Source organism: Emys orbicularis, chromosome 2 (genome assembly GCF_028017835.1).
Source record: "Emys orbicularis isolate rEmyOrb1 chromosome 2, rEmyOrb1.hap1, whole genome shotgun sequence".
Classification (NCBI taxonomy): domain Eukaryota; kingdom Metazoa; phylum Chordata; order Testudines; family Emydidae; genus Emys; species Emys orbicularis.
The window spans coordinates 88,745,352-88,772,179 of record NC_088684.1 but is presented as its reverse complement, the minus strand read 5'-3'; the positions used below and the strand labels follow the sequence as shown (position 1 = coordinate 88,772,179).

Here is a 26,828-nt window from a genome sequence, read left to right as displayed (position 1 = left end):
GAAGGCTCAGGCGTATGTGCATCTCAGAGTGGAAACAAAAGAAGCACACAAGAAAACAACCCTTTTTTGTTGTGGAGAACGGAGGCAGTTTCTGACACAATCAAATATTAATAGCCACTGGTTTACTACACTCCCACAGCAGCAACAAGATGGTAGCACAAACTGGAATTGTTGCATCCCAAATAAACACACCCTCGAGCAAACCTCTCCCATTAAATCTAAATTTTCAACCTCCATACTTTTTGGAAATTTAATTGAAATAACAATAATTAAAAAAAGAAAAGAACAGATAGACAATACAGTAGATTGAATTATGCCTTTTATCTATCCATCCCTCCCTCCCTGCTATTATCCAACAGCCTTAATACAATTTTGGAAAGCACTCCTATTTATTATTATTGTTTACCAAACATTACAGGAATATTGCGATCACTTTCATTCCACTGTGTTTTTTTTTTTTTTTATAATTTGCCAGTGAAAGCAAAACTTCCTTTATGCATGTAGTTGTCAATGAGGTCCTGCAATTTTCAATGCAGGAATGTTGGAGGCAGGGGGAGATTGGGTAAGTTGCTTGAAACTGTGCAATGAGGGCTAGATTCAAATTCCATTCAAGTCAATGGAAAGACTCCTATGGACTTCAATGGGCTTTGGACCAAGTCTTAAGTGAGACAGACAGATCATATTTGAGAGCAGGACACTCCACAGGCCTGATTCTGATTTCGTGGACATCACTGTAAATTGATATCGCAATCATGACCCAGGTCCCTCTACCCATTGTAGTAGCCATTAGAGCAACCAGCATCTTTATGCTGGAAGAAGGGTTTAGTGGTTGGTGCATCAAACTAGTAGACAAAAGTCTAGGCACTATTCCTAGCTTTGCCGCAGATTCCTTATATGCTCTTAGGTAGGTCACTTAATTTCTCTGTGCCTCAGTTTGTAAAATGAGAATAATATTTAAGAACCACTTTAGAAGAGCATTGGGAGATTTAATTAATATAGGGTTATGAAGTGCTTTTGGGGTTCTCGGATGCAAAGTTCCACAGAAATGCAAGGTAATATTTTTGGACCCAGTCCTGAATTCCTTACTCAGTTAAAACTCCCGTTGAAGTAACTGATGCCCAATTATCAAGAAGTATAATCATCACATGGTACAATATTGATAAATTTGTTTCACTCAGAAGTAGTTAAAGTACCATAAAACTTATGACATACTGATATTGCCCTTACATTACAATTGTACTTAGCTTGCAAAACAATTATACATTCTCTTTGAATGCATAATATATACACAGTAACTGAACCTAGGTGAAACATAGGGACCCTAGGTCGCTTAGCCAATTGATACTCTACTGAATAACTGGTTCAAGTTTTACTTGGGTCATAAGTGCAATCATTTCAGGGTCTGTCTATGCTACAACTATATGTTAGGAGACCTGGACAAAACACAATCATCCCTATATCTGGTTAAAAGCTGGCTACATCTTGTAATGTAGATGAGTCCTAACTGTACTCTACAGTCTCTGTTCAAGCCTGCAGTGTGGTTCAGGGACATGGTTAAACATTAGTTATCCATAAGTCCCATCTACACTACAAGATAGAATGGCGTTCTAACAATGTCAAGGGACAACATTTTTTAACAGAGTTCCCGGACACGGTTACTGTAAATAGGCCTTAGTGGTTTCCGTTTAATCACTAGCAGACTTGTCTCAATCACTAAGAACATTTGTCCCAAATGATGTCAATGGGGAGAGGGGGAAGAGAACCGAGTGCTCTACCCACACTTGCCACCAACTACATGGGGCTGGAGCCTCCCCATTGCCCAGGGATTGGGTTATAAAAGGCCTCAGCAAAGCAACAACCGCTGGAGCAGCTGAGGGGCCAACATTTACCAACAGAAAGACTGTGGAGGGAGCAGGACCCAAGCAACCCTTCCTTTGCTCCTGGCCAGCTCTCCCTGGGAGGCAAGAAGAGCCTTTGCAGGAGTCTCTCTCTTAACTGGAATTACTCTACACTTTGGCACAATTTGTTAAAAAATGGCAATCTGGGCTCAGGAGAGGCTCAGAACTGGACTAAGAAGGGTGTCGCATGTAGGTCAGGATTAAGTGATGCAGGACTGGCAAAGCAATGTGGAAAGCCCTAATCACTGCATGCCAGCATTATGTCTGGCTCCAGGGAGGGGCTTTTGGGCCTCATTTTTTATAGTTAAAATGGAAAGTATGATTGCAGCAAAGAATTAAAAGCAAATGTATGGAAGGAGAAGGTACTGCATTTCAGAAAAGATTTTACTCTTGCTACACAGGATTATAAACCCAGGAGTTTACTGGGAATGTCTGGGTTTTGCAGGACTGCTCCAGTGTCCCAGATACTATTTAGATTGGACTCAAATTTCCTCTCTTCTCTGTGATGGTCCCTCATTGCCTCGTCTAGTTCCTGTAGTGGTCACTCCCCCTCCACTGGGGGAGCTCACAATTCCCTTTCCAGGACTCTCTTCTTCCCTCCACTGCCCCCACTCTATCTTAAAGAAAACTGGGGCCCAGCTGGCTCTGTGTTGTGTCCCAGTGCACGACCTGCCTGCCAGCTATTTAAATGTGCATCTGAGGTGCTCCAAGCCTGGCACTATCACCAATTGCTCAATGTGCTCCAGGTTTGGAAAAATCCCAGACCTATTACACACTACTGGTACGCACACAGTTCAATCGCCAGCCTGCAAGCAGTAGACTAGGGCCAGCACAAGTGGGCCTGAATTTCCTTTAAGGAAGGGAACACTGGACTGTGATTGGGAGGCCAGAGGGGAGTTCCAGGGAAGTTAAGTGGAGGTAGATTGGAAGAAAAGGGTAAGAGATGAGCACTCAAAGGACAAACATTCATAGTCCAACCCCTCTTCAAGCTGCCAAACCCTACTCACCTACTCCTTCAACTATCCCCAACCCGAACACCAGAGCTGCAAACTCTTTCATACCTCAGAGTAGATGGCCAAACCTTGATTCAACTTACTACTGAAATTCTCCCAACATAGGCAACAAAACTTTCAATGTCCTAGCTGCTAGAAACTTGCAGTTTTCTCCCTTCCTCACCCCTTTACGCTGTGATGGTATTCAGAAAGGAAGTAGGTTTCTCCATTTAAAACAGAGGCAGCTACCTCTATTGCTATAGCAGTTTTCTAATGATGTACAAAGCACAAAACCCAAACGCATGTGTGCTAAACCTACTTTTGGAAACATCCAGCATCTTTCCAAGAGAACCATTTTCATTTGTTTTCATGGAATGAAATCTGCACAGAACAATATAGACTTAATCCATACCACAATTCATCTCAGCTCCCCCATTCCCTTTCTATTTAGACGGAGCATTTCTTTCATATTCAAGATGAGCAACTTTCTCAGATTTCTGTGGGGAATCATCTAATATCTAACTTTCAGCTGAGCTGCTGCATAGAGACGAGGCTTGCCCTTCTGGGACAGAGATACTGTTCTTACATTATTTGGGCCCATCATGCAGTAGTAATATGTACAATGCTAGAATCATTAACCTTCGGTTGTTTTTCTTTTATAACAAAGCCACAAACCTTAATTCATAAAAAAGTGCTGCAAGATGAAAAATTCATATAGCACAGTTTTACAAAATGCCACAAGGCTTCAGGGAAAATAAGCAGCATTTCCTTAACTCTGTGGTAAAGGGCAGCAAGGTGGCTGGATACATTTACCTGAATCACACTGAAAACTGCTGTAGGAGATGCTCTGACACAAATATGCACATAGAAAACATATATTAACTGCTCACCTTTTCTTCATTACCAACACAACCCCCAGAAATATAATAACGAACAGCAAGATGCCTGCAATGACTCCAGCGATTTTAACAGTATGGTCTGTCTCCTTCTCTGGCTCTGGGTCTGGTTTTCGAGTAGCAGCTCCTATGAAGGTAGCGGATTTAAAAGAAAAGAGGGGGGGAAAGAATAAACACATTACACTTTCTTCTCCTGTTACATTTAACATACATAGTAATAAGCCTTATCAGAGCCGACAGACAGCAATGCTTTGATTTAAAAAAAAAAAAACTGGTCTCATATGCACTGGAAGGAATGTAATTGTTCATATTGTTCTACAATATTTTGCTAAACCACAGCACAAGACGGATACTACACCCATGCCTGACCCTTTTTATAAGACCCTCTTCACACATACAATTTTCTATATTTTTATTATCTGTGTTGGCTCCCTGTTCTTCCTGCCATTTAAAAACTTGCTAACACCACAATAACTATCCTAAGCCTTTATCCTAATTTGATTTGCTGGAACATCTTCCTTAATTATTTTTCATAAATGAAGCAGTAATTCCATAACATATTAGCTTAAACACCTGGAAAAGTGAGATAAGCTCATTTACCACGCGTTTTACCAGCAATTGTTTTTTTGTACAATAGACCTTTTTTTTTTTTTGCCTTTGGAAATCTAAATCTAGGTCACATCTGGTAAGCAAAAGACTCCTTCTAAGCAATTTATTCACAAAGTGGGAAGCAGCTGATGATCACACCACTGGCACCCACATTTAATATCTGTTTAAATGAGATAACCAGTGCCTTGCAGCAGCTACTGTCTTAGCTTTTCCAGCTTCCCCATTTAAAAAAACCCACCATTTGTATTGTTTACTGTATAATGTGATGGAACGTCAAATCCATGTCTGATGAAATATCCATTTCCTCCACTAAATGAGTTCAGGATGAAAAATGTTAAGGACATAATGTTCAATTCACTAAACTGAATATATATTTTTTGAGAACTTACACTTTTAAAAATCAAAATGTCACATATTTATCATTTGAGGCACCACGTCACCTTTACAAAGTGGACAGATAGTCCTAGCAATAGGAATTTATTTATCAGTTTTCTTATTACAGCTTTTTTTTTTGGATGGGGAAAGCAGGGAAGGTAAAATGCAATTAAACTATAATATTATAGAACTAGCATTCCCATCACAGTCTCCTGGTTTCATTAGGGGCACTGAAAGGCACAGTTGTTGTCTACTTGTCCTGGATGTTTTTTACATTTTCAAGTAGACAACATAAACATAAACAAGTAGCCATTTATGAAAAATGGCTAAGATGAGGATTTTACCTGAGGCCAAATTTTCCTCTGCTCCTCTCCCACAATCAGGGCCAGATTTTCAAAGGTGGTCAGCATCCAGCAGTTCCCGTTGAGACACTTATGGACCAGATTTTGGAAAGAGCTTAGTGCATCAGATGAGACAATCTGGCCACTTTTACTGGTGCCTAAATGTGAGCTGAGACCCTCCGAATATTTGGAACCAACTGTGGGTGCTAAGTTTGTTTGAAAATTCTGGCCAGGGTGTATTGTAAACATAATGGGCTAGAGATATTTACTATCTATGGGCCCAATTCCACTATGTTTACTACGGCTAATATCTTACTATGAAATAGTCCCACTGAAATAAATGGGAATTCTGAACTAGTAAAACTCAGTATGTGTAAGGATAGCGGAATCAGGCTCTATATTTTCTGTAACAGATATGCATAAAATTTTGTTCTAAACAATCCTATTTTTAATTCCCCTGTATCATATGAGGGATTTCTTTAAAAAAGCTTCCTATTATTATAATTTATACAGTACTCAAAGTGTGCTAGGTACTTAGAAGATACCTACTGTACCTTCTTAATGCAGAAAACAGCTGTTGAGCTGAAAATGGCAGGTGGGAAACACTGAATCAAGGGTGAAATAAATGACAAGGGAAGATATGGAGTTTATAGCAAGGGGAAATGAGAATTGAAACAATAGCAAGATCTAAGCCAGGGGTCTCAAAGTCCCAGCCCGAGAACCTCCCCACTGCGGCCCGCAGAGGTGAGACACATGCAGACACGATACTGGCAATGTCTGCTGCAGGCGCCGCCCCCTGCAGCTCCCACTGGCTAGGGGAGAGGAACAGAGATACCATCACTAGTCGCCAGGCAGAGTCAGCCATGGAAGCAGCGTCACTTTTTTCCACAATGTCAAAATACCAAACACAGCTATCTGATGCACACCTTGCTGCAATCCTGAAGGTTTCAACTGCTCAGTCACTGAGGCCAAACATCAACAAACTGACAGAACTGAAGCGTTGCCAGTGGCTGGCAAACACTAAAAACTCTCTGGCAGAGAATTGTATAAAGTTGTATGACAGTTTTATTATTTCTAAGAAATTTGAAATAAAAAATACAGTATAAACGTTTTTCCTGTCTCTTAATCAATTTCTGATTCATGACAATACTTTGTTTCTCACCCCATGACTATTAGTTTCTTTAGTAGCCTCTTGTGAGAGACCTTGCCAATGGCCTATTTAAAATCTAAATAAATTACGTCAGCTGGTTCTCTTGTATCCTTTATTTCATCAAGTACAACAAATCCTAAGAAATTCGTGAGACATGATTTTCTTGTACAGTATCTGGGCTGGTTATACTCCGTTATATCATGATCTAACAGTCCTGGCATTTTATTACACTATTTTTATTACAGTTTTAACCAATTTGGCAGGTACAGATATAAGGTTTACTAGTTTGTAATTGCCCAGATCACCCAGGGAACCTTTTAAAAATATAGTTACAAGATCTGCTACCTTCAAATCCTCCAGTATCATAGCTGTTTTTAATGAGAGATGGCATATTTTTGTTAGCTGTTCAGCCACTTCATACTTAATGTCTTTCACAACTCTTAGATTTATATCATCTGGGTCTGGTGACTTATTACTTTTTAAATTATCAATTAGCTCCATCAATTTCTTCTGACATCTCAATCTGTGATAGTACCTCATTTTTTATTACCAGAAAAGTGTGGTATAGGTATATCCCCTAACATCCTTTGTGGTGGAGACTGATGCAAATAAATCATTTAGCTTGTGAGCAATGTTCTTTTATTCCTTAATTTCTCCCTTGGTGATCCAGTGAACCCAGTGGGTTTCTTTCCCAGGCTTCCTGGTTCTGATCTATTAAAAGAATTTCATGTTTGTTTTTATACCCATTTGTTCTTCAAAATCCATCTTATCCCTCTTAATTTCCCTGTTACATATTGCCTGCTGTTTACTGGTTTCACTGGGGTTAGATTTCCAGATTTTGAAAGATCGCTACTTGGCTCAAATAACCTCTCAAAATTTGCCATCTAGGCAGACTGGTTTACATCATGCTTCCTGATTTTGTTTTTGTTCAGTGGTACACATGTCTTGTAGGAATCAGTTAATGTCTTCTTAACTATGCCACCTGTAAGGATTTTACTTCATTTACTTTTGACTCTAGGGCCTTTTTGACTAGCCTCTTCATTTTATTAAAGTCTCCCTTTATCAAGTTTAATGTCACTTTTTGGTATCTTATTTCCCATTAGGATGTTGAACCTAATAATATTATGGTCACTATTACTTAGTGCCTCAGCTACTTTTAATTCTTGAATTAACTCCTGCAAAACAATCCTGTGACTGTTCCATGGCTTGAAGAAGTTGGTGGAAAATTCCTCTCTCTTTCCCACAACAGAGTTCCCAGGGCCCAGCCAAGTTACTCTGTCTAGGTGCTGTGGGAAGGATTTGCCCCTTTGTGTCTGAATAATTTTGCTTATCTATTTAGGCAGGAGCTGCCTCATTCCCTGTGGTCTGTAAAGAGACAAGCACAATGCTAGTGGTTAATAAATAATGATAAACAATAATAGCCTCTTGCTTGTAAAGTAAGGGTAAATAAGTAGTGTATTACTCATGCCTTATTAAAATTGGAGTTAAGAAAATTGTTTGAATGAACTCGAAAATATAATCTAATTCTTTCAAATAGAATGTAAACTTGTTTGAATTTGCTTGTCAAATTTGATAATTTTCTTGAATAATAAAAGAGCCCTCCACCAGATAAAATCAAAATAATATTAGAGAGAGAGAGAACAAACACCTTATGTTTGTTTTAAATTAATAAAGCTTGAACTTGCTTGTTTGGGGATTTTTATGAAATGTCTACTAAGAGAGATAACTGGGCCACTGTATATTAATAAGCAATAATTAAAATAATCCTATCCCAATGGCCTACCAGTCATACTTACAAACAAGCACAACAAAGGAATGGGATAAAAACAACTGCCCAAAACAACTTCAGTTATTCTGACTAAAGCAATTCATTCAAAACCTCTAAGATTTTTCTGCTGTTTATTTACATCAACAAATAATCCCTTCCTTTAACTAAAGCAGATTGATCTCCACTTTATTTCCCACTCAAGGCTGACCAATTGGGTGTATCTTTACTTCCACTCTGCATCTTTATGCTCTCTAACCGTACTTGCTCAGTAAGTCATTTCCAAATTTTTTCCAGATAAATTTCATTTACAGGTGTTACCTTGACTGATGTATGGATAAGTTTAAACACCTCCTAGATAATAACACAGGTAGCCTAGACCATCTCAATCTCCAATGAAACTTACTTTTCCTGTTATTAACCAGCCCATGATTTTTTTTCTTTAACTAGTGACCTGTGTTACACAGAAACTGGTAAATGTCCATCTGCTTCTCCCTGGGAAAAAATTAATAATCACACCTACAAGATTTCATACTCTTTTGAGGCATGCAATCAAATTATTATGCAGGCAGCATGATCCAAGTATTATCGCTTTTCAACACCTACCTTTAACTCATTTCACAGAGCAGGTCAGGGAAATGAAATGTTATACCCCTGTGTGACAGCTGCATTGTGATTAGGCAGTTGGAATCATGCAAAATGGGAGGCACAGACATGTGGTGCTGCCTTTGATTATCCATTCCAAGGGCTCTACTGTCACTGCCACATAGCAACAAGATTGAAAAGATCAGAAAATTTGGCTTTAAAGACCCCCAAAGCTTCCAAGGACACAGCAAAGCACAAGAGTAGGTGGGGAAGGTATTATTATTATTATTACGACTGATATTTTAGTAGCACCTAGAAACTCCAAATCAGATTGGGAACCCCATTGTGCTAGGAACAATTCAAACACAGAGCAAAACAAGCTTTTGCCCCAAAAAGGTTCAGTCTAATTAAGACAAGCTGTAACAAGTGAATGTCAGAAACTATCAGAAGAAATGGGAGAGGGAGGGAAACAATTATAAGAAAATATATTTACACAGGGCACAATGGGTATAAATAATTCCTTCTGCCTATCCAGCTAGCTGTTATGACTTGGCACTTCTGTAAGCATCACCGTAGGTCTTGAGGTGGGGCCTGAAGGAGTACAAGGCAGTGTCTTTATGGAAGAGTTTGGGTAGGACGCTTCATGCTGGCGGGCAGGAAAGTGAAGATGCTTGTGGGAAAACCAGACAACCAGGTAACTTTGCTGTTGGTGGTAGAGAGTTAGGCTGTGATAAAATATAAAAGCATATCAATAGCTTTCTCCTGACTGAGTTATGCTGCTGAAAGGGAAAAGAGCATTGTAGAGAGGTAGGTCCTCCTTGTGAATGCAAAGAGATCCACAGAGTAGGGATCCCTGTTGAACCTTGGAATCCACATTCTTAGGAGGCCAACTCTTTTCCATGGGCTGATAAAAAACTAACTCCCTCCTTGAGAGGATATTGGCTAGAAAACTCCATGCCAATTTCCCCCTCATATGGTTTTTTTCATGAAAGTGAATGATTGAACTCTAATTTCTAAGTCGGTGGCAGAAGAGGCACTGCTACAAGGATACAACAAGCAAGTCCAAAGCACTTGCTATTTGAGTTTAAATTTTGGTCCAGACGCCAGGATTTTAGACTGTACTGGAGAAGATCCAAAAGACATACAAATGTGTAGATTAAATGAATTATCACCCCAGCTAGTCTGTTTGTACTGTAAACAACTGACATTCAGTCCTCATCTGCTAACCAGCATGTATTCTGCTCACAAAAGTCTTTGTTTCATTACTCCCAGCAGAATTCCAGCAACGGTAGAAAGCCTCCCACCCCAACACACTTCATTGGTTGCTTTCATATCAACATCCTTATTTCTTCTTTGAAAAATGTACTGCTTTTTTGTCCCTATGTTTGAAGTTATGAGGTGTTGATAGACCCTGGACAGGGTATAATTTGTGACAGAAGGGGGTTTTGATCGATTTTTTCCCCCTTTCTAGCCCATGTCTTGAATATATTAGTTTTGCAAACTCACTGGCTTAAGGTCTATTTTCTTTTTACAGTATTTCCCCTTTCTGCATTGTTGTTCCCTTGCCAAATGCTCAGTTGTAGATGGTATTCTCTGCTTGGCAAGAAATGTGTCTTTCTCTGTGTTTTGTTTAGTACCGAGCCAACTGTCAGTGCTGAAATCTCTGTATCCTGATTCTCCCTCCCTATAACATGATACCTCCCATTCGATCTTTTCTGTTTTGGTGAGTTACTCACACACTGTGTAGGGAGAACAGGGCCCTAATTTTCATGGCAGAGTATTTGCTTTTTTATTTGTGATTATTTTACACTATATACTGATGCTCAGTTGTCTTTCCTTCATTAACAGAGTTTTGTACTTTAGTAAAAGTCATGCTGGGGCATGTGTGTATGCGCATATGCTCATGAAAATATGTCTTATGAACAGACCCTGAATAAAGGTGTCGAGTCATGTGATACAATTAAATTCAGAGTCCCTAAGCAGAAGGAGTCTATCAGAAAAGGCCTATCAAAATAACAGCAGCTTCCTAACACTAATTATGAATTATTAACTTTGTTTATGACATTCCTCACTGGTGCAAAGACGTAAAAAAAAGAATGGAGAACAGCACGAAAAGAAATGCAAAAGTGTCACTGATGGATGTGCGTAATCTGTTTGATTTTCAATTTGGTTGTAATTGTAAACTCACTTTTGGGTGATTCATTTTAGCGCATGTGAGCACAAAGTAGGGTTTGTTTGTTTTTTAAACATTTATACTTTTGGTAGACATAAGAAATAACATTCATAGCTGCCATAACCAAACCCAACTGCCAACGTGATGTACATCCCTTGGCCTCACCCTGATCTACACTCCTGTGATTAGCTTTACCGCCTGTCATGGGGCTATTTATTTATTTATTTATTTTTTTAAACACCCCTCCTTAAAACTTCAGGGGCCTACACATAATTTTAAAAAGCCAATCCACTAAGACCAAAAAAGAAAAGGAAGAAAATTAAAACAGCCCCTCAAACTAAATCAACCCCGACTATTCCCCAAACAACCAGCCACACAACAAAGCACCCAAAAAACCAAAACCAAAACAAAAAAAACGTATTCCACTCTTACTAACAACCCCCCTCCCCTGTACTAGAATCTCTGACCCACTTCTTGGTTTACAATTGCCAAATCTTAGGACAGGGTGGAAAAGCGAACAGAAAATGCCCCACAATAATGCCCCTTTCCTCATGGAAAGAAATTACTTTCCAATAGCTCCTTTTATCAACAAGAAAGTCTAACAAAAATTAAAGATTCCCTTCTTCACAAGTTGATAAAATAGTCCCAAACACTCCCCTGTGCTGGAAATAAGGGGGTAAAAGGAGGAAGATCTTGTCTCTCATGTAGCTAAACCTCAGACCACTAGGGATTGGTGGGTCATAATCAACACCCTACACTATACCAGTAAACTAATAAGCAGCCAGTGCAGGGCATAGAGCTGTGATGCTGTGCTCTTGTACAGATAACTTGCTGAAAAGCAGGAAGCCCCATTCTCCACAAGCTTAAATTTTCAAATAATTTTACAGGCCTTAAAGGCCAAGGAAAAAAGTGCATTTTATCATGTGATAAAACGTATCTTTTTTCTTGGGTGGACATGGCCAAAAAGTGTCAGCCATTGAAGAGCACACTACAGGACTCTAATCCTAAAGTGACAAAAACATGGGTTATAGTAGCAAAGTCTGTATCAGAAATAAAAGGTAAAAGCCTCTTGGCCAACTGCATATGAAAAGAAGCAGCTGGGTTTACAGCTGCTACCTGGTCATCTAAGTGCAGCAGAAGTCTAACAAGACCCCATGAATTGCAATCACACGAGTTGTATGGTGAGATCATGCCTCCAATCAAGGGGACTCACGGAACGACAATAGGAGGCTATGACAATCCACTTCCATCACTTTAGACTTAGGTAGCTAGCTCTCATTCATGCTCCAAATGCCAGGTCACTTGCATTCCATGATTCCACTGCCACATTATTTGCCATGGATTTCACCACCTTCCACAGAAGGGTAATCTAGAATCTGAGCTTTCATTAGAAATAAATATTTCTTTCGATTGCGAAGATAACCACTCAAACACCAACACCCTGCAAACTGTCGCCGTGATGTCCAAGTGAGTCTGCTGGGAGCTTGAAACAATAACTCTAAGAGGTGTAAACTGCCCTGTTCATTTCAATCAGGGTCTTGCCCTATGGACTTAGATTCTGTAAGCAATGGAATTTGGCATTTTACCAAGCTACTATGGAATTCCGCAATTTTCCCATAAACGTTGCCAGTTTGCTGTAGCTAGCCATTTTGTTTCTTGTCACCCTGCCTGCCTCTTGCTGTCCAGCTTTCTCCAGAGGAAAAGTTAATTTTATCACACTGCAGGCTTCCACCAGAACTGGAGTCCAGCATGCACCCATGAAATGGGGAAACCAGAAGTGCAGACTGGTGAGGAAAGCTGGCTTGAGAACAGCATATCACTTGGGACCTGAAGAAAGGAGATGTGTCATTGCAGCCAGCTATAAGCTCCCCACTTCCCTGGCACATATGGGGAGATTAATCTAGACTAAACTACCCGGGCAACATCACAGGAACCAAGGCCCAGGTAGCTGAGTTGTCTCTGGGAAACATTCAATCCTCAAGAAGAAAAGACAAATTGTACATCAATTAGCATTTTCATCTGTGTGCCATAGTTGTGTGTGTTTGTGACAGAGCAAAGGCATGGGGGACTAGAGGGGAGGATATTTCATGATAATAAAATAAGTTAATGTTGTTGAGAAACATAGGGGTTGTTGCTGTGGAATTTGGCCCTATTCTGTGTACAAAGGGCCCTGCTCCAAGGCACAGTAAAGTGTTCAACTACATCACGTTAAGAAAGATAGGAACAAATGGGAGACAGTCCAGAGAAGAACAACAAAAAATGATAAGAGATTTATAAAACAAAATGAGGAAAGGTTGAAAGAACTGAACATGTATAGTGTAGAGAAGGCTGAGGGGGGACTTGTTAACAATTTTCAAATATGTAAAAGGTTGTTATAAATAGGACAGTGATCAATTATTCTCCATGTTCACAGAGGGTAGGACAAGAAGTAATGGACTTAATCTGCAGCTAGAGAGATTTAGGTAGGAACTATCCTTATAGTTAGAAAGTTTTTAAGTGCTGGAATAGGTTACCTAGGGAAGTTATGGAATCCCATCACTGGAGGTTTTTAAAAATAGGTTAGACAAACACTTCTCAGGGATGGTCTAGGTATATTTAATCCTCCCTCAACTTGGGGCACTTGCCTAGATGACCTCTTGGGGCAGAAATGTACCATCCCAAATTCACCTGTGAAAGAAAGGAATCAACTTTAGTCCAGAGTAACCCCACCCATTCCTTCTATGGTCCACGGGCAAGTCATCACCGCCTTATGGTCAGTGCTACCAAGGCAGTAGTTAGAACGATCATCATCATGGTTGGACATCTGATCTTCACCCATTGCCTGGGGGAGATCATTGACCAACACACAAAGAAAGTTTTTGTGCCAAACCTAGGCCTGAAACTAGAAGAAGAAAGGTCAAGAAAATCAGACATCCTATGAGTTTGTCTTGCTTCCACCTCTCCACTGTCTTACACAGAAAAAGATTTAAAATGGGTTTACAGCTAGCCAGATTGTCAGTGTCAAGAGCATGTGTCTTGAGCCTCGGGTACATGACAGCTTCCTCAAGGATAACTGGCACTCTGCTCTCTTTAGGAGAGATAATGGCAATCCCCAATAGGAGCTCACCCTCTGCTACCTCAGTTTGCCATCACCAGGAGGGAAACACATGGGACCAGATCACAGGCTGTGGAATACAGTTCTCCCACACCTCTGGAATCTCAGCGAGCTGCACAGGCTGAAACTTAACCAGTCAAGACACTCTGCTCCGCTAGCATGGACACAGGTAGCTAGATTGTTCCCAAAGCTTCCATGAACAGAAGAGACCACGTCCAGCAGATCTGCCACGGGAGTGCAGGCAAAGAACCTGGTATCCAATAGAAGCTGATTAACTGGAATTCTTTGGGATTTTGTGGCTAGGAAGTTGGGGTTTTCACCTAAAGGAGAATTGTCTTCGGATACCCCTGCAGATTGCCAAATGAGAGTTAAATCCAAAGAACATTCAATCCCACTGTCAATGGCAGCAAGCTCTATTTTTGTGCGGCCGGGGGGTAGCAGGAAGCAGCAGGGCAGGGCAGTGCTGAGTCCCCCAGCTCTAAAACTGGACAGCCTTTCATCTCCAATCTAAGTTGTCATTACCCCATGTATAGATTGAAAGTCTGCACTCTGTCTACTCCACAATCACCACCCCCAGCCTACTTGCCATCTATTAAGAGGCTTCACTAGTAATGTTGCAAAGTCAGTCTCTCATAATTCCCTGACTCCTCCATTCCCAACTTGTGGGTTTCCTTGGAGGAGGGCATAATGGAGGCCACAGCATTAGAAGAGCAAGGAAGTATTATCTGTGATAGAATAAAAATATGCAAGAGACTTCCTTTTTAAAATGTTGGACAAAAAGACAAAATATCTTTTCATTATTCTTTTCATTCCCATTCAATTTCAAGTTTAAAATACATTGCTGTAGAAGGTTTCATCCAATTTTAGGATGAGAAAAAGAGAAGATTGGGAAGGGAAACTGGAGTTAAAAAGTATAAGGGAGGGGGGAAAATAATCCCACAGAAATCTGCCTCTGTAGCTAGATTACAGGACTAATGCTATATTTGTGCAAATCTCAGAAACATTTGCAGTTTTGGCAATAAAAGAGCTGTCCAAATTGAAGCAATGTTAAATGTATCAACAAGAATAGACCCCTCTGAATGCATAATTGCTTATTACTGATTTACGCTTCATTTCTCATAAATTGGTTGCAGTCTTTTAGGGACCAGGGGAAACTTTCTAAGCTATCACATTTTAGCAAGAATACTTTAAATAGTACTTTTTTCCTATAGCTCCTTTCCCTTCACTGCTAATTATCACAATAATTAGTCATAAACAGAAGCTGTCTTATTCAATGATACCAAAACTAGGCTTGTATGAAATATGGGTACTTTGCTTCACAGGGTTTTCATATATAATTTCTTTGGTTCGGACTTACACAAGTTTGCATCTCCTCCTGTGCTTCACTTTGAGTTTCAAGTCTGAACTAATAGAAAAGATGAAAGCAGAACTTAGTCAAAATTGCTGCATTTTGCCCGGTTTGTCTTCAGAACCATGAGACTGCAAAATCCATATGGTTTTGATGCAAAACTGTAAATCAGCCCTGGCTCACTTGAGATGTTTCTATTTACATACAAACTTCTTAGTTTTCAGCAATAATGGGAAGTGAAATGACGAAAAAGTACATGAACGTTTAAAGTTTAGGAGAAATATGTTTGAAAATACACACACACACACTTACTTAATGGCCACCCTAACAATTACAGTGTTCTAAAGTCATCTATTATCACAGTCTAACTCCCATTATTAAAGACGCACATTTTCAGTATAAAGCATGGGGAATTAGGTGTGCAACTCCCCTTAACAATAATGGTGGTGTCTTGCATAGTGTTGAAAAATTATTCCAAAGAGCTAATGTTGCCATAGATATTATGTATTAAAATTTTAATACTTTTCATGGAATCCAGAAGCCATGTGAGTCATATGATAACACTATCATAACATTATTTTGCCCAAAGTGGCATGCCCTTTCGTCCTCTTGGTTACAGCAAAAGAGTAATGCCCTCCTGTTTGCTGCCCCTTTCTATACACTATAGCCTCTATTTATTGTAGTACACTCTTAATGCTTTGTACTGATAACCTCAGAACTACATATTATCTTACCCAAACGGGTCCAAAGTTCTCTTTAAATTGCCTTTCTTATTGTTTACAATTTATGAATATAGTCAAAAACTACAGATGGAAAAAATTGAATTCACACTCTTTTCTTTATATCCTGATTACATTTCAGAATTTCTCACTCTTCCCTTGTCTTGCCTTAATTTTCTACTGTGGGGTAATGCAGAACATGTTCAATTTTGGAAAGCAATAATCAGAGGCATAATTTTTCATATAAAGAGTGAAATTGCAGATTACATGATACATAAACATTCTCTAAAAATTAATTCATGATTTTATTCTCTTGTATTTGTACTAGCTGCTACTCCAGTCTGTTGTTGAAGCTCACACATTTTGGATGAGACACAATGTCAATCTGTACCATACAAATGGTAGAGATGTCTCTAATTTGTTATAGTTTATACTGTTGTGCTCAGCTCATTCATATTTTTTGCTTTTACTTCAAGTTTTTTACCTTTCCATTTTTCACAATGATGAGAAAGGAAAAAAATAACAACCTTTTCCACAGTGGATTGCAAATTACTGACTGAACTGATTTTTTTTCAAATTAGAATGGACAAAATGGGCAAGTTTTGGTGGCTTCAATTACCTTTGTGCCAAAAACAGACATTTTACAAGTACGTAAGGCCAAATTCTTCTCTGAGACCTGGTCTGGAATCCACAAAATTCCAAATCAGTTAGCTGTGTCTTTAAGGGATTGAAAACAGCCTCCATACTGATTATATGATCCATCAATCTTCAGCTCTCCTGAGCAAATGCACTAATGCTCACTTTCCTCCAGCGCAAAGACTAAATAACTGGGTTGTGGACTAAAGTCCTTTCTGGGGGCTGGGAAAGGATTACCATCTTCTTCCAGGCCACAAAGCAGCAGTAGATCTGCTCCTGGTGATACATTCTATGGCCTGCAGTAGTAGGCTTGTTTCTGGTTGCATCTACCACATCCTCATGTAGGGAGAATGGCTGGTAGATTTGTGATTCTTCTTTACCCTTGCTGTCAATCTGTCCCTTTGGTAGACTATATGTATGCAGTACCTAAGGAGGATTCCTTGCGTGGGTTCTCCAAATCTTGTTCCCTATTCTCCTAACCATGCAGCAGAACTGTATTGATTCCACTGATGACAGAACCTTCCACACAGTCATTGTTCAAATAATAGTAACTCATTACAATATGGCCCTGTATCCCTGACTGATGCCTCTAGTTGTTACTGTAATTATAATACCACATTCATATTTAAGGCTACTATTTTATTCCCACCAAACCGCGTAGTAAATCCTTATTACAATAAAAATAATGAAACAAAATTCTTAATATTGTGGACATTACCACACTATCAATTGACTTCTAATTAATTCAGATTCCTATTTTTATACAAATGGAGCAGGTTTACACTATCAATTGACTTCTAACCAATTCAGATTCCTATTTTTATACAAATGGAGCAGGTTTACACTATCAATTGACTTCTAATCAATTCGGATTCCTATTTTTATACAAATGGAGCAGGTTTACACTTGGATGCTGTACTTCAGCATTTCTGGTGACAATAGCTATCAGTGTTATCATTATATTCCCTCAGTATAATTGTTTAATTTTAGCTGCTTGGTTTGTGCTACACATGGAAAACTTGCCTATGTTTAAAATACTACTTGCTTTTGCGGCACTGTTTCTGAAGGAGAATGCCTGACACTTGACTCAGTAGTACATTGCAAAAAAAATAAAAAAAGGTGGCTCCCATGGCACGCCTTAACATTTTCTTGTAACTATATTGTTTTATAAATGAAACTGCCATAGCAAAAATGACAAATATAACATATAAAAGAACAAAAAGGGCAATAAATCACAAGCGACACTCCAGCCCATTAAAATACACTCAGTTGGTGTTGCAGAAAGTAGAAAATGTTCTTCTCACTTTACATTCTGCCCAGCTGAACAGGGACAATCAGAATCCTTAAACTACTACCAGCATAGCAAATGTTGGAGCTCTAAAGGAAAGATGGGATAAGAATTTCAGTATGGAGATCTTCGCTCACACTGCTTCCTTGTCATGGAAGGAAGTGACCCTGTACATTGCTTTAACATTTCACAATAGAAGGTATTCATTCTCCTCTTGATAACTCTGCATAACTCCCATAGATGCAAATGGGAGCTATGTAGAAGTATCAAGGCAAGAATAAGCTCCTGGCTATGTTCATCCTGCAGTAACATCTGTAAATAGCGGTGTTGTATTGTCAACAAAGTGTGGATTCTTAGTTACCCAAAGCAGTGCTTCAGGTTTCATCATGTCACAGTACATGTGAATCGGGGAGGTGCAACAAGCACTGAGGAAAGATAAGTAGACCTAAATGTGTGTGTGAAAGGACAGAAATCCTCCAATATAAAGATCCCCACCCACCCTTCTTCCTCCAAAAAAACAAAACAAAGACATGACCATGAAAGAGAGTAACTCCCCCTCCAGCAAACAAACTATGGAGATGAGTGGAGAAGCATCTGTCACTAAGTTTGACCTGAAGACCTGCTGTTACAAATCAGAAAGATGAATAAGGAGATGAGGGAAGAGTTCCAGGCTTACATTAAAAATATAAAAAATGAAATTAATGAGATTAATTGGAAAATATCAGAAGTGGAAGCAGAATTCAACGAGCAACGGGACAGCATTATTAATCTAGATGAAAGCATCCAAATAATTAAAAAAGATAAAAAGGAACAGAATTAAAACTGGAGGACATGGAAAATAGAGAATGCCAGGACATCACAAGGATTAAAAGTATTCCAGAGGAGACGGAAGGGAGAAATTGCTGGACACATTGAACAATATTTTCCATGACATATTAAAACTCGACTATAAGGATTACATTCATATTGAAAGGGCTTCCAGATCCCTTTTCCCCAAGCCCCCAGCAGGCTCCAGACCTAGAGATGTGATTGTCGATCTACACTACTATGAAGACAAGGATAAAATACTGAGGGCAATGAGGGAGAGAACTGAACCACAGATGATTCTTAACCAGCCAATACAAATTTTCCCTGATCTTGCAACCTCAACCCTTAGAAGTGAAGAGAACTCTGCCAGATTACCACAATTCTTAGAAAGAACAATAGAAGATACAAATGGGGGTTCCAATCTAGACTATCCATTACATGGAAAGACAAATATGTCCAGCTCAGATCCAAAAGAAGGGGAACAGGTACTTATGGACACTGGAATAGACAAATCAGCTCAAGAACAATCTGAATGGGATCAAAGGCATCGGTCCCACAGGTCACCAACAAATCACTGGGAATTGGTGAGAGCGAAGAGAGCCGGAATTGCTCGAAACAGATGCAGCAGGAATACACCATGACAGAAATGAGAGCAGAAGAAGCAGTCCAGATCCCAAAGAAAATAATTTGCTAAGACATTTAAATAAATAATGCATATTATATTCATGTGGTTACAATGATAAAGGAATATAGTTAAATGGAAGCTGGGCTGTATAGCCCCCAGGATATTTTACTCTATGTGGATAAAGTATACTTAATGGGTATAACATTACAGTTAATTTAATGCTGCGATTTATATTACAGGTAAAGTTAATAACAAAATAGCAGGAGACTCAGATCTCCCCTCCTGAAGTAAGTTTGACTTTAGAATTGTCATAACCATTCCAAATTTGGAGAAAGGTCATCGATGGTGGAAAATTTTCAGAATAAGTGAACTCAAAGATAACATAACAATCTCATCATGCCTGATGTGTATCATACAGACCTCTTTCTTTAATTAATGTGATGCTAAAATACTAGCAAACAAATTGTCATCTTGCCCATATATGTTCACCCTGACCAATCTGGGTTTGTTGTTGGTAGTCGTCTATCTGATAATATCAAAAGAACTCTGAATTTGATCTATAACGTTAATTCTAGCTATTTTTCCTGCTTTCTTTGGACACTGAAAAAACCCTCGACAAGTTGCAGTGGGAGTAACTGAGACAGATTTGGATAAGGTTTGGTTATGGAAATCAGTTTTATATTGGCAGTTCATCCCTATCTCCTTATTCTTGAGCCTCTGCATTGGTTAATGATCATCAATCTCCTCCTTTTAATATGTCTAGGGCAGTGTTTTTCAAACCGTGGGTCGCGACCCACTACTGGGTCACGGCATGTAAGGCACTGGGTCACCTTGCTCTGCTCAGCACCGCCGACTGGGACATTAAAAGTCCTGTTAATGGTGCTGCCCAGCTAAGGCAGGCTAGTGCCTACCTTTTCCGACACTGCGCCTTGGAAGCAGCCAGCAGCAGGTCCGGCTCCTTGGCAGGGGGGCCATGGAGCTCCATGCGCTGCCTGTGCCCTGAACACCAGCTCCACACTCCCATTGGCCGGGAACAGGGGTGGGGAGGAGGGCGGTGTCTGCGGGCGAGAGTTGCACGGAGCCTGTGCCTAGGAGCCGGACCTGCTGTTGGCCGCTTCCGGGGCGCAGCGCGGTCTGCGGTGCCAGGACAGGTGGGAAGCGCGCGGAGCCCCATGGCCCCCCTGCCTAGGAGGTAAGTCCATGCCCAAACCCTGCACCCCAGCCCTAAGCCCCCCCAAACCTAAAACCCCTTCCTGCACCCAAACCCCTCATCTCCAGCCCCACCCCAGAGCCTGCACCCCCAGCCCAGAGCCCTGACCCCCTCCTGCACTCCAACCCCCTGCCCCAGCTCAGAGTCCCCTCCCACACCCTGCACCCCTCATTCTCAGCCCTACCCCGCAGCCCTGAGCCCCTCTCACACCCCAAACCCCTCATCCCCAGCTCTGTTGGGTCGCGGGCATCAACAATTTTCTTCAACTAGGTCCCCAGGTCTAGGATACAGGACCACTGGTCTAGGATACAGGACAGGGTTTCTTGTTATCCCCCCTGTTTGCTTTGGCAATGGAGTCTTTTGCAAAAAAGATGAGAAATAGCACCTTGGTAAGGTGCATCCAAATGCAAAATAGCTTTGTATCTGACAATGCCTTGTTGTATTTGCAGGATCCAGAAGCCTCATTAAAAGTTATAGGACAATTGAATTTGGGCAGGTTTCAGGCTTCAAAATAAACTATGATAAATCTGAAACTTTAGGAATTAAATTTTCCCAAAAGAGTCACATCTAACTGTTGTCAGATACATACATTTAAATGGGTAAAGGAATCTTTAAAATATTTAGGAATAAATATGGTGTAGAAACTTAAATTTTTTAAGGCAATTAACCTCCACTGTGGAACACAGTAATAAAATACTTGGAGGAATGGAATAAATATGAAATTTCTGGGCTAGGTAGGGTAGCCTCAGTAAACAGGAATGTCCTCCCAAAGTTATTATTTTTGTTTCAGTGCATCCCTGTTGGTATCCCTGACATGATATTAAAAACATGGCGGGTTGCAATATTAAAATTCAGGTGGAAACACAAAAGACAATGGGTGTATTCTATAGATCTGTATAAGTCTACAAAGTGGGGTGGACTAGCTTTCCCTAATTTGGCTTATTATTGTTATACATCTCAATTAAAATATGCGAAACCATCCAAACACTGGGTAAAACTCAAACACTGGAACTCAAATGTAGCTATTCATAGTAATTGTTTGATTAAAAAGATATCTAGGGCTCCAAAAATAAAAGAATCATCCAATTCATCTAGACCACCTTAGCAGCTTTGGATAATTTTTTTAAATTCCTATCGCCGAGGCCCTCTTCCTTTTAATTAATAATTTGGAGTTTATCTCAAGGAAACAGCAAAGTGACTATTCATTGTGGGTAACAGCTGAGATTACTGAATTTGGACAGCTGTTCCTTGGTCTTGATTTGAAATCACACCAAGAGATATGTAATAATGTAAACAATATAAAGATCCTGTATTTTAATTTACAAGTCAAATATTTTATTGTGAAATTGGGATACAAGGCAGCTCTATCTAGACCTTTAACCACATTTGAGGAGTTGACCCAGACGCAAGCTGGAACAAAAAGTTTTCCGTCTGACCTACATACCTTTTTGACTGAAAAAGATGTTGATAAGAAAACAACCCAGATGAAAAGATGGGAGGGGGACTCGGACAAATAAACTGATCTGGATGAATGGGTCTCTATATGGGAAAGGGGATATACAGCTTCAATTTGAGTAACTCATAAGGACATTTTTTTATGAATCACTAGATAGATGACATGTGACTTCAGTTAAGATCCATCATATTTTTGCTGCTAGGGTGGCACTCTGCTGGAGGGATTGCAGAGAAAAGGGAACATACATTTGGTGATTGTGTAGATCCCCTGACCTGCTTACTTAATGCTCCAGTAGAGGATCAACATTTTAAACAGAATGACAAATTAACTTCTTTTTATTATTGTTATCACAATTATTGGAGAAATGTCACTCCTCCTCCTAGCAGGTCCTGTCTAATGACACAGATAAATGGGAAAATAATCCTTCCCAAATTTACAGTGCTATAGTTTGTTTTAACAAACTTTTAATGCCAAATTGTGCTGTCAGTAATACTAGTGTAAATCCAGAGTAAATCCACTGACACAAAAAAAATTAATCTAGATCTCAATTCAGTCATTCAATGACTTTCCATGGAATTACTCCAGGTTTACATTGTAATGACTGAGAGCAGAATTTGGCCCAGTGTATTCCAATAATTCTCATGTAGTGAATTTCACATTTTGATAAATCTCTAAATGTTATTAGGCCAATAATTCCATAAGGCAGAAAAAAAATCACAATTGGGATTAGTTTTGTATCAGTTTTTAACGTGGTTCTAAACTACACTGTTCATCTAGACCTTCAGTTATCTATGGCGTAATTAATTTAAGCTTTACGAGTTTCACTATTTTTTAGTTTTTCTAATTTTTAAAAGTATTTTTATTCTAGCAAGAAATTACAAAAAGCCTCTGATGTATCTTTTTTTGAATGTGAATCATCATAGGTACTTCATTTACAAAGACTGTGCAACACAAAGTTTAGCCTTCCAGCTGCATGTGTAACAAACAGTGAATGATAAACACAGTGTGTTGATGGAAATCAATCTGAATAGCATCTGGTACAGTAGGTGTCTGTGCTACTAAATCATAAATGAAATTTTTTAAATTTAAAAGTAAGTAGCCCAGACACTTTTCAACAATTAAGGAACAAGCATTCAAAAATGTAACATTTTAATCATAATTCCAAGCATGTTATTTCATTAAAATGGAAGCAGGAGGAAAAGAGATGAGGACCCACTGAAAACCAAATATGGCCATTCTGAAGCTATTGAATGAAGTGACTTACAAAATGGTGAAGCAAGGCACAGTAGCTTACAGTCTTCTCTTATGTGTCACTATGCTTTAATCCCCAAATAATTCTCATTTTATTCTAATACATAATTTATGCACTAATTTCTTGTGTGTTTATTTTCAGATGACATTTTTCATGTTGTCCTTGATTTTTCTCCCTAAGTATGAGAAGATATGAATTTCATCTTCAACTTTCAATAGAAAATGAAAAATATATATAAATACAAACCTGTCTATCACAAATATTTTGAGACCTTCAAAACATCAAAACTTACAGAGCAGCTCAGATAAGTAAGGGAGTTACTAGGTAAGTGATTTACAATGAGGGAGCTTACCCTAGATTCACGCATGAGTGAGTTTTGGTTAAAGGTGGTTGGAAAATGGGGTTTTACTATGTTCATAGTATTGCCCCTTTTTAACCTGAGCAGCTAGTCAAAGTTTGGGGCCCTGGGGATGTTCCAGCTTGGAGCAGAAATGGACAATGAAGTCTGGTATTTTCTTTGATGCAACCATGTTTATTTACAAAGAATGTACAAAGTCCTTCTTCTCCAAATGCAGGAGGAACCAAAACACAGGGGATAGCTTCTTCACAGCCCCAAGCCTCTTTAACCAGCACCAGACTTGGAACCTTACTGCAGGCTTCTCCACGGTCACACTGTGCTTACAGACTGCTTCTTGGCTTACTTCCTGCTTCCGAGCCTCTCTGTTTGTTGTCTGCTCTTCCTCTCTCCTCCCGTCCCCAACAACTTCACTAGACTTTTTGCACATCCACAGACACACACATGCACCTGGTTAGAACAACAGCCAGTGGAACCCTCTGCCCACATGGTGCTAGTTTCTGGGCAGACTCCATTATGTCTTGTTTTAGGTATGGCCCCTTAATGGCTTCTGACAACTAACTCAAATGAAGTGCGTGTTCACACATAACGAGGTTTTAACTCAACAATATTATATTTGTTTTGCTGGATTTTAAAACGTGCCCTCCCTTTTCGTGCCCCCAATTTGCAAATAACTGCAAGTACAACTGATGCCATTTAGATGCCTAGCTACATAATATGCAGGTACAATCAGGTAGTTAAACCTGTAAATGACACCAATTACATCTGCAAACTATTGTAGGTGCAAACATGGAGCCCATGTTATGGCCAGTCTAAAAATCAGGGCCAGACAATATAATAATTGGTCTGTAAGAAACACTTTCTGTTCCACGTATCAGAGGGGTAGCCGTGTTAGTCTGAATCTGTAAAAAGCAACAGAGGGTCCTGTGGCACCTTTAAGACTAACAGAAGTATTGGGAGCATAAGCTTTCGTGGGTAAGAACCTCACTTCTTCAGATGCATCTGAAGAAGTGAGGTTCTTACCCACGAAAGCTTATGCTCCCAATACTTCTGTTAGTCTTAAAGGTGCCACAGGACCCTCTGTTGCTTTCTGTTCCACGTATATGAAATCCGTTCCACTGGCATAAGATGAACAGATACAATATATTGCAATATCTCCCTATTCTTCTGACCATATGGGTGAACTAAGTTAATTATTTTTGTGATGTTAAAATAATAAAAAAAAAAGTTCCTGCATCATCCAGCTACTGATGATAATGTATTCACTGATCATTTCTGTCAGCTTTATTTGCCTATTTTCCCCAGTTGCTGACAAAACTGAACAGTTGCCTCGGCAACACACTATGTGGTACTAATGTAGCCCCAGTTTCATCCAAGGCATTTAGCAGCAGCTAAAGGAGAACCGCCACTTGCTGCTGCCTCCAGTGGTAGGATCCAGGCCATGCAGAGGCTGACAAGACATGTAAGGTGAATGGGGGCTGTTCCTGCACCTGGCAGCCCTCTTCTTTTATATATAGGAAAGGGGGTGGGTGGGAAGGGAGAAGGACAACGTAAAAGACTAATGATGAGAGACACACTATATCAGGGAGGGTCAGGACAGGTTGCTGATAGAGGAGGGAAAGAGCTGAGGGGGGTGGGGGGGAAGGTTTGTACTGAGAGCTGAGTTGAACCGGGATTGAGCAGGAAGAGAAGCTGGCTTTACCAGTGTTTAGGAAGGTGGTCAGGATTTTTAATTTAAACTATGGGAGAAGCATTTTCCTTCCATTTCCCACAATTCAAAAACAAATGGAAATCCCATTAAAAACAGAAATCACTTTTGGGTGGAAACAAGCATGGTTATTTTCAATCTCAAAAGTTATATGTTGAAATAGACAAGTAGGGGAAACAGGGTGTTGTAACAGAAAATGCTATGCAACCTGACTTACAATACAAGCCTCACAGTAATCAATCATCCAATCATATCACTAAGATCCCCACATGGAGAAGACTCTCCACAGGCAGATTCTTCCATGCAGAAAGGGTGCTCAAGCACCTCTGACAATGTTTCCTCTCTCTCCAAAGAGGGACCTTCACAACCCAGAAGTCGGTACAAGGGCAGCGGATGTCCCAAAGGAGTACGCACATTGTTCCCTGCTTCCCCATGCCCAGCATTGCTGAGGGAGACAATTAAATATGGACTCACCCCCCTCAAAAGTGGGAATCCCCCTTAAAGGGAAAACTGGGAGCGTAAGTCTTTATAACTTGGTTCTATTAGAGTCAGACCACTGCCACCGAGAGAGGAATTTGCTGGAGACCCAGAGAAGGCATGGAGGCCCACATCTCTGTGTGGATGAGCCTGGCCTCCTGCTGTTCTCTTGGGATTCACAGGGTTTGTGGACAGGGTTGATTGCTTGTTTGCCCTTCACTCTTCTTCGCAGCAGAACTATTAGGGAGGCATCTATTCAGGGAAAACAAGCAGACACTTCTTCCCTTTTAGCCGCCCACTCATTATTTGATATCTTTTCTTCTACTGTACAAATTATTATTGTGCAGTAAATGAAAATGTGAAAAACTGTAAAAACAGCAGATCTGAAAGGCAGTTGAAGCATGAGGGTTACTAGGAGTGGCCGTAGCCACTTTTGTTTTGTTTTGTTACGAAGTATCCAGTGAGAAAGCAGCAAATTAAGTACTTTGGTATTTACAACTATGGTATCTCGGGTTCTCTGTGTTAACTTTGTAAACATTTCTCTCTTGCACAGCGGACATCTTTCACTGAGTTTCTGTAACTACTAAGTTTTGCATCAATAAAAATCTTTAATCCTCAAAATAGAGAACGTCTACATAAACGCATTTCATTCTTTGCCAAAGTCGTCAGAACTTGTTGAATCTCAAATAAGCTCAAATAAGTGGAAGAGACATTCCTTGTCTCTTCAAAGCTTTACTTTTATTCTCCAGAAAAGAACCCAGAGAATTGAGTTTTGAAAATGCCTGTGGACAGTGCTTTGAAAAGGTAAGGAATTTAGCTTGTATTTCCTTACCCCCTGCATCATCTTACCACATTTTCCTCCTTATTTTCAATAGAAATAATTGTATATAAATCAGTTAACATTTTATCAACTACTACAAACACACATTTCATAATTTTCTCCTAATTTAAGTGAAGGCTTGAGTTTTATATAATCATAAATAATATATAAATCTATATACACAACTATGGTGGATCATCTGCCCTTCTATGTTATGTTGGTATCATTTAATTCTCTCTCTGGTTGGCT

At 39.7% G+C, this 26,828-nt stretch overlaps 1 protein-coding gene across 1 annotated transcript in view; it reads right to left on the bottom strand.

Moving 5' to 3' along the window:
• The window catches only part of PTPRM (protein tyrosine phosphatase receptor type M), a 712,503-nt gene that overhangs the window by 209,800 nt on the left and 475,875 nt on the right, over window positions 1–26,828 (bottom strand). The window contains exon 15 of the mRNA XM_065399529.1: window positions 3,781–3,913. Within this exon, the coding sequence (XP_065255601.1) occupies window positions 3,781–3,913 (133 nt within the window). The remainder of the gene's footprint in view (window positions 1–3,780; window positions 3,914–26,828) is intronic.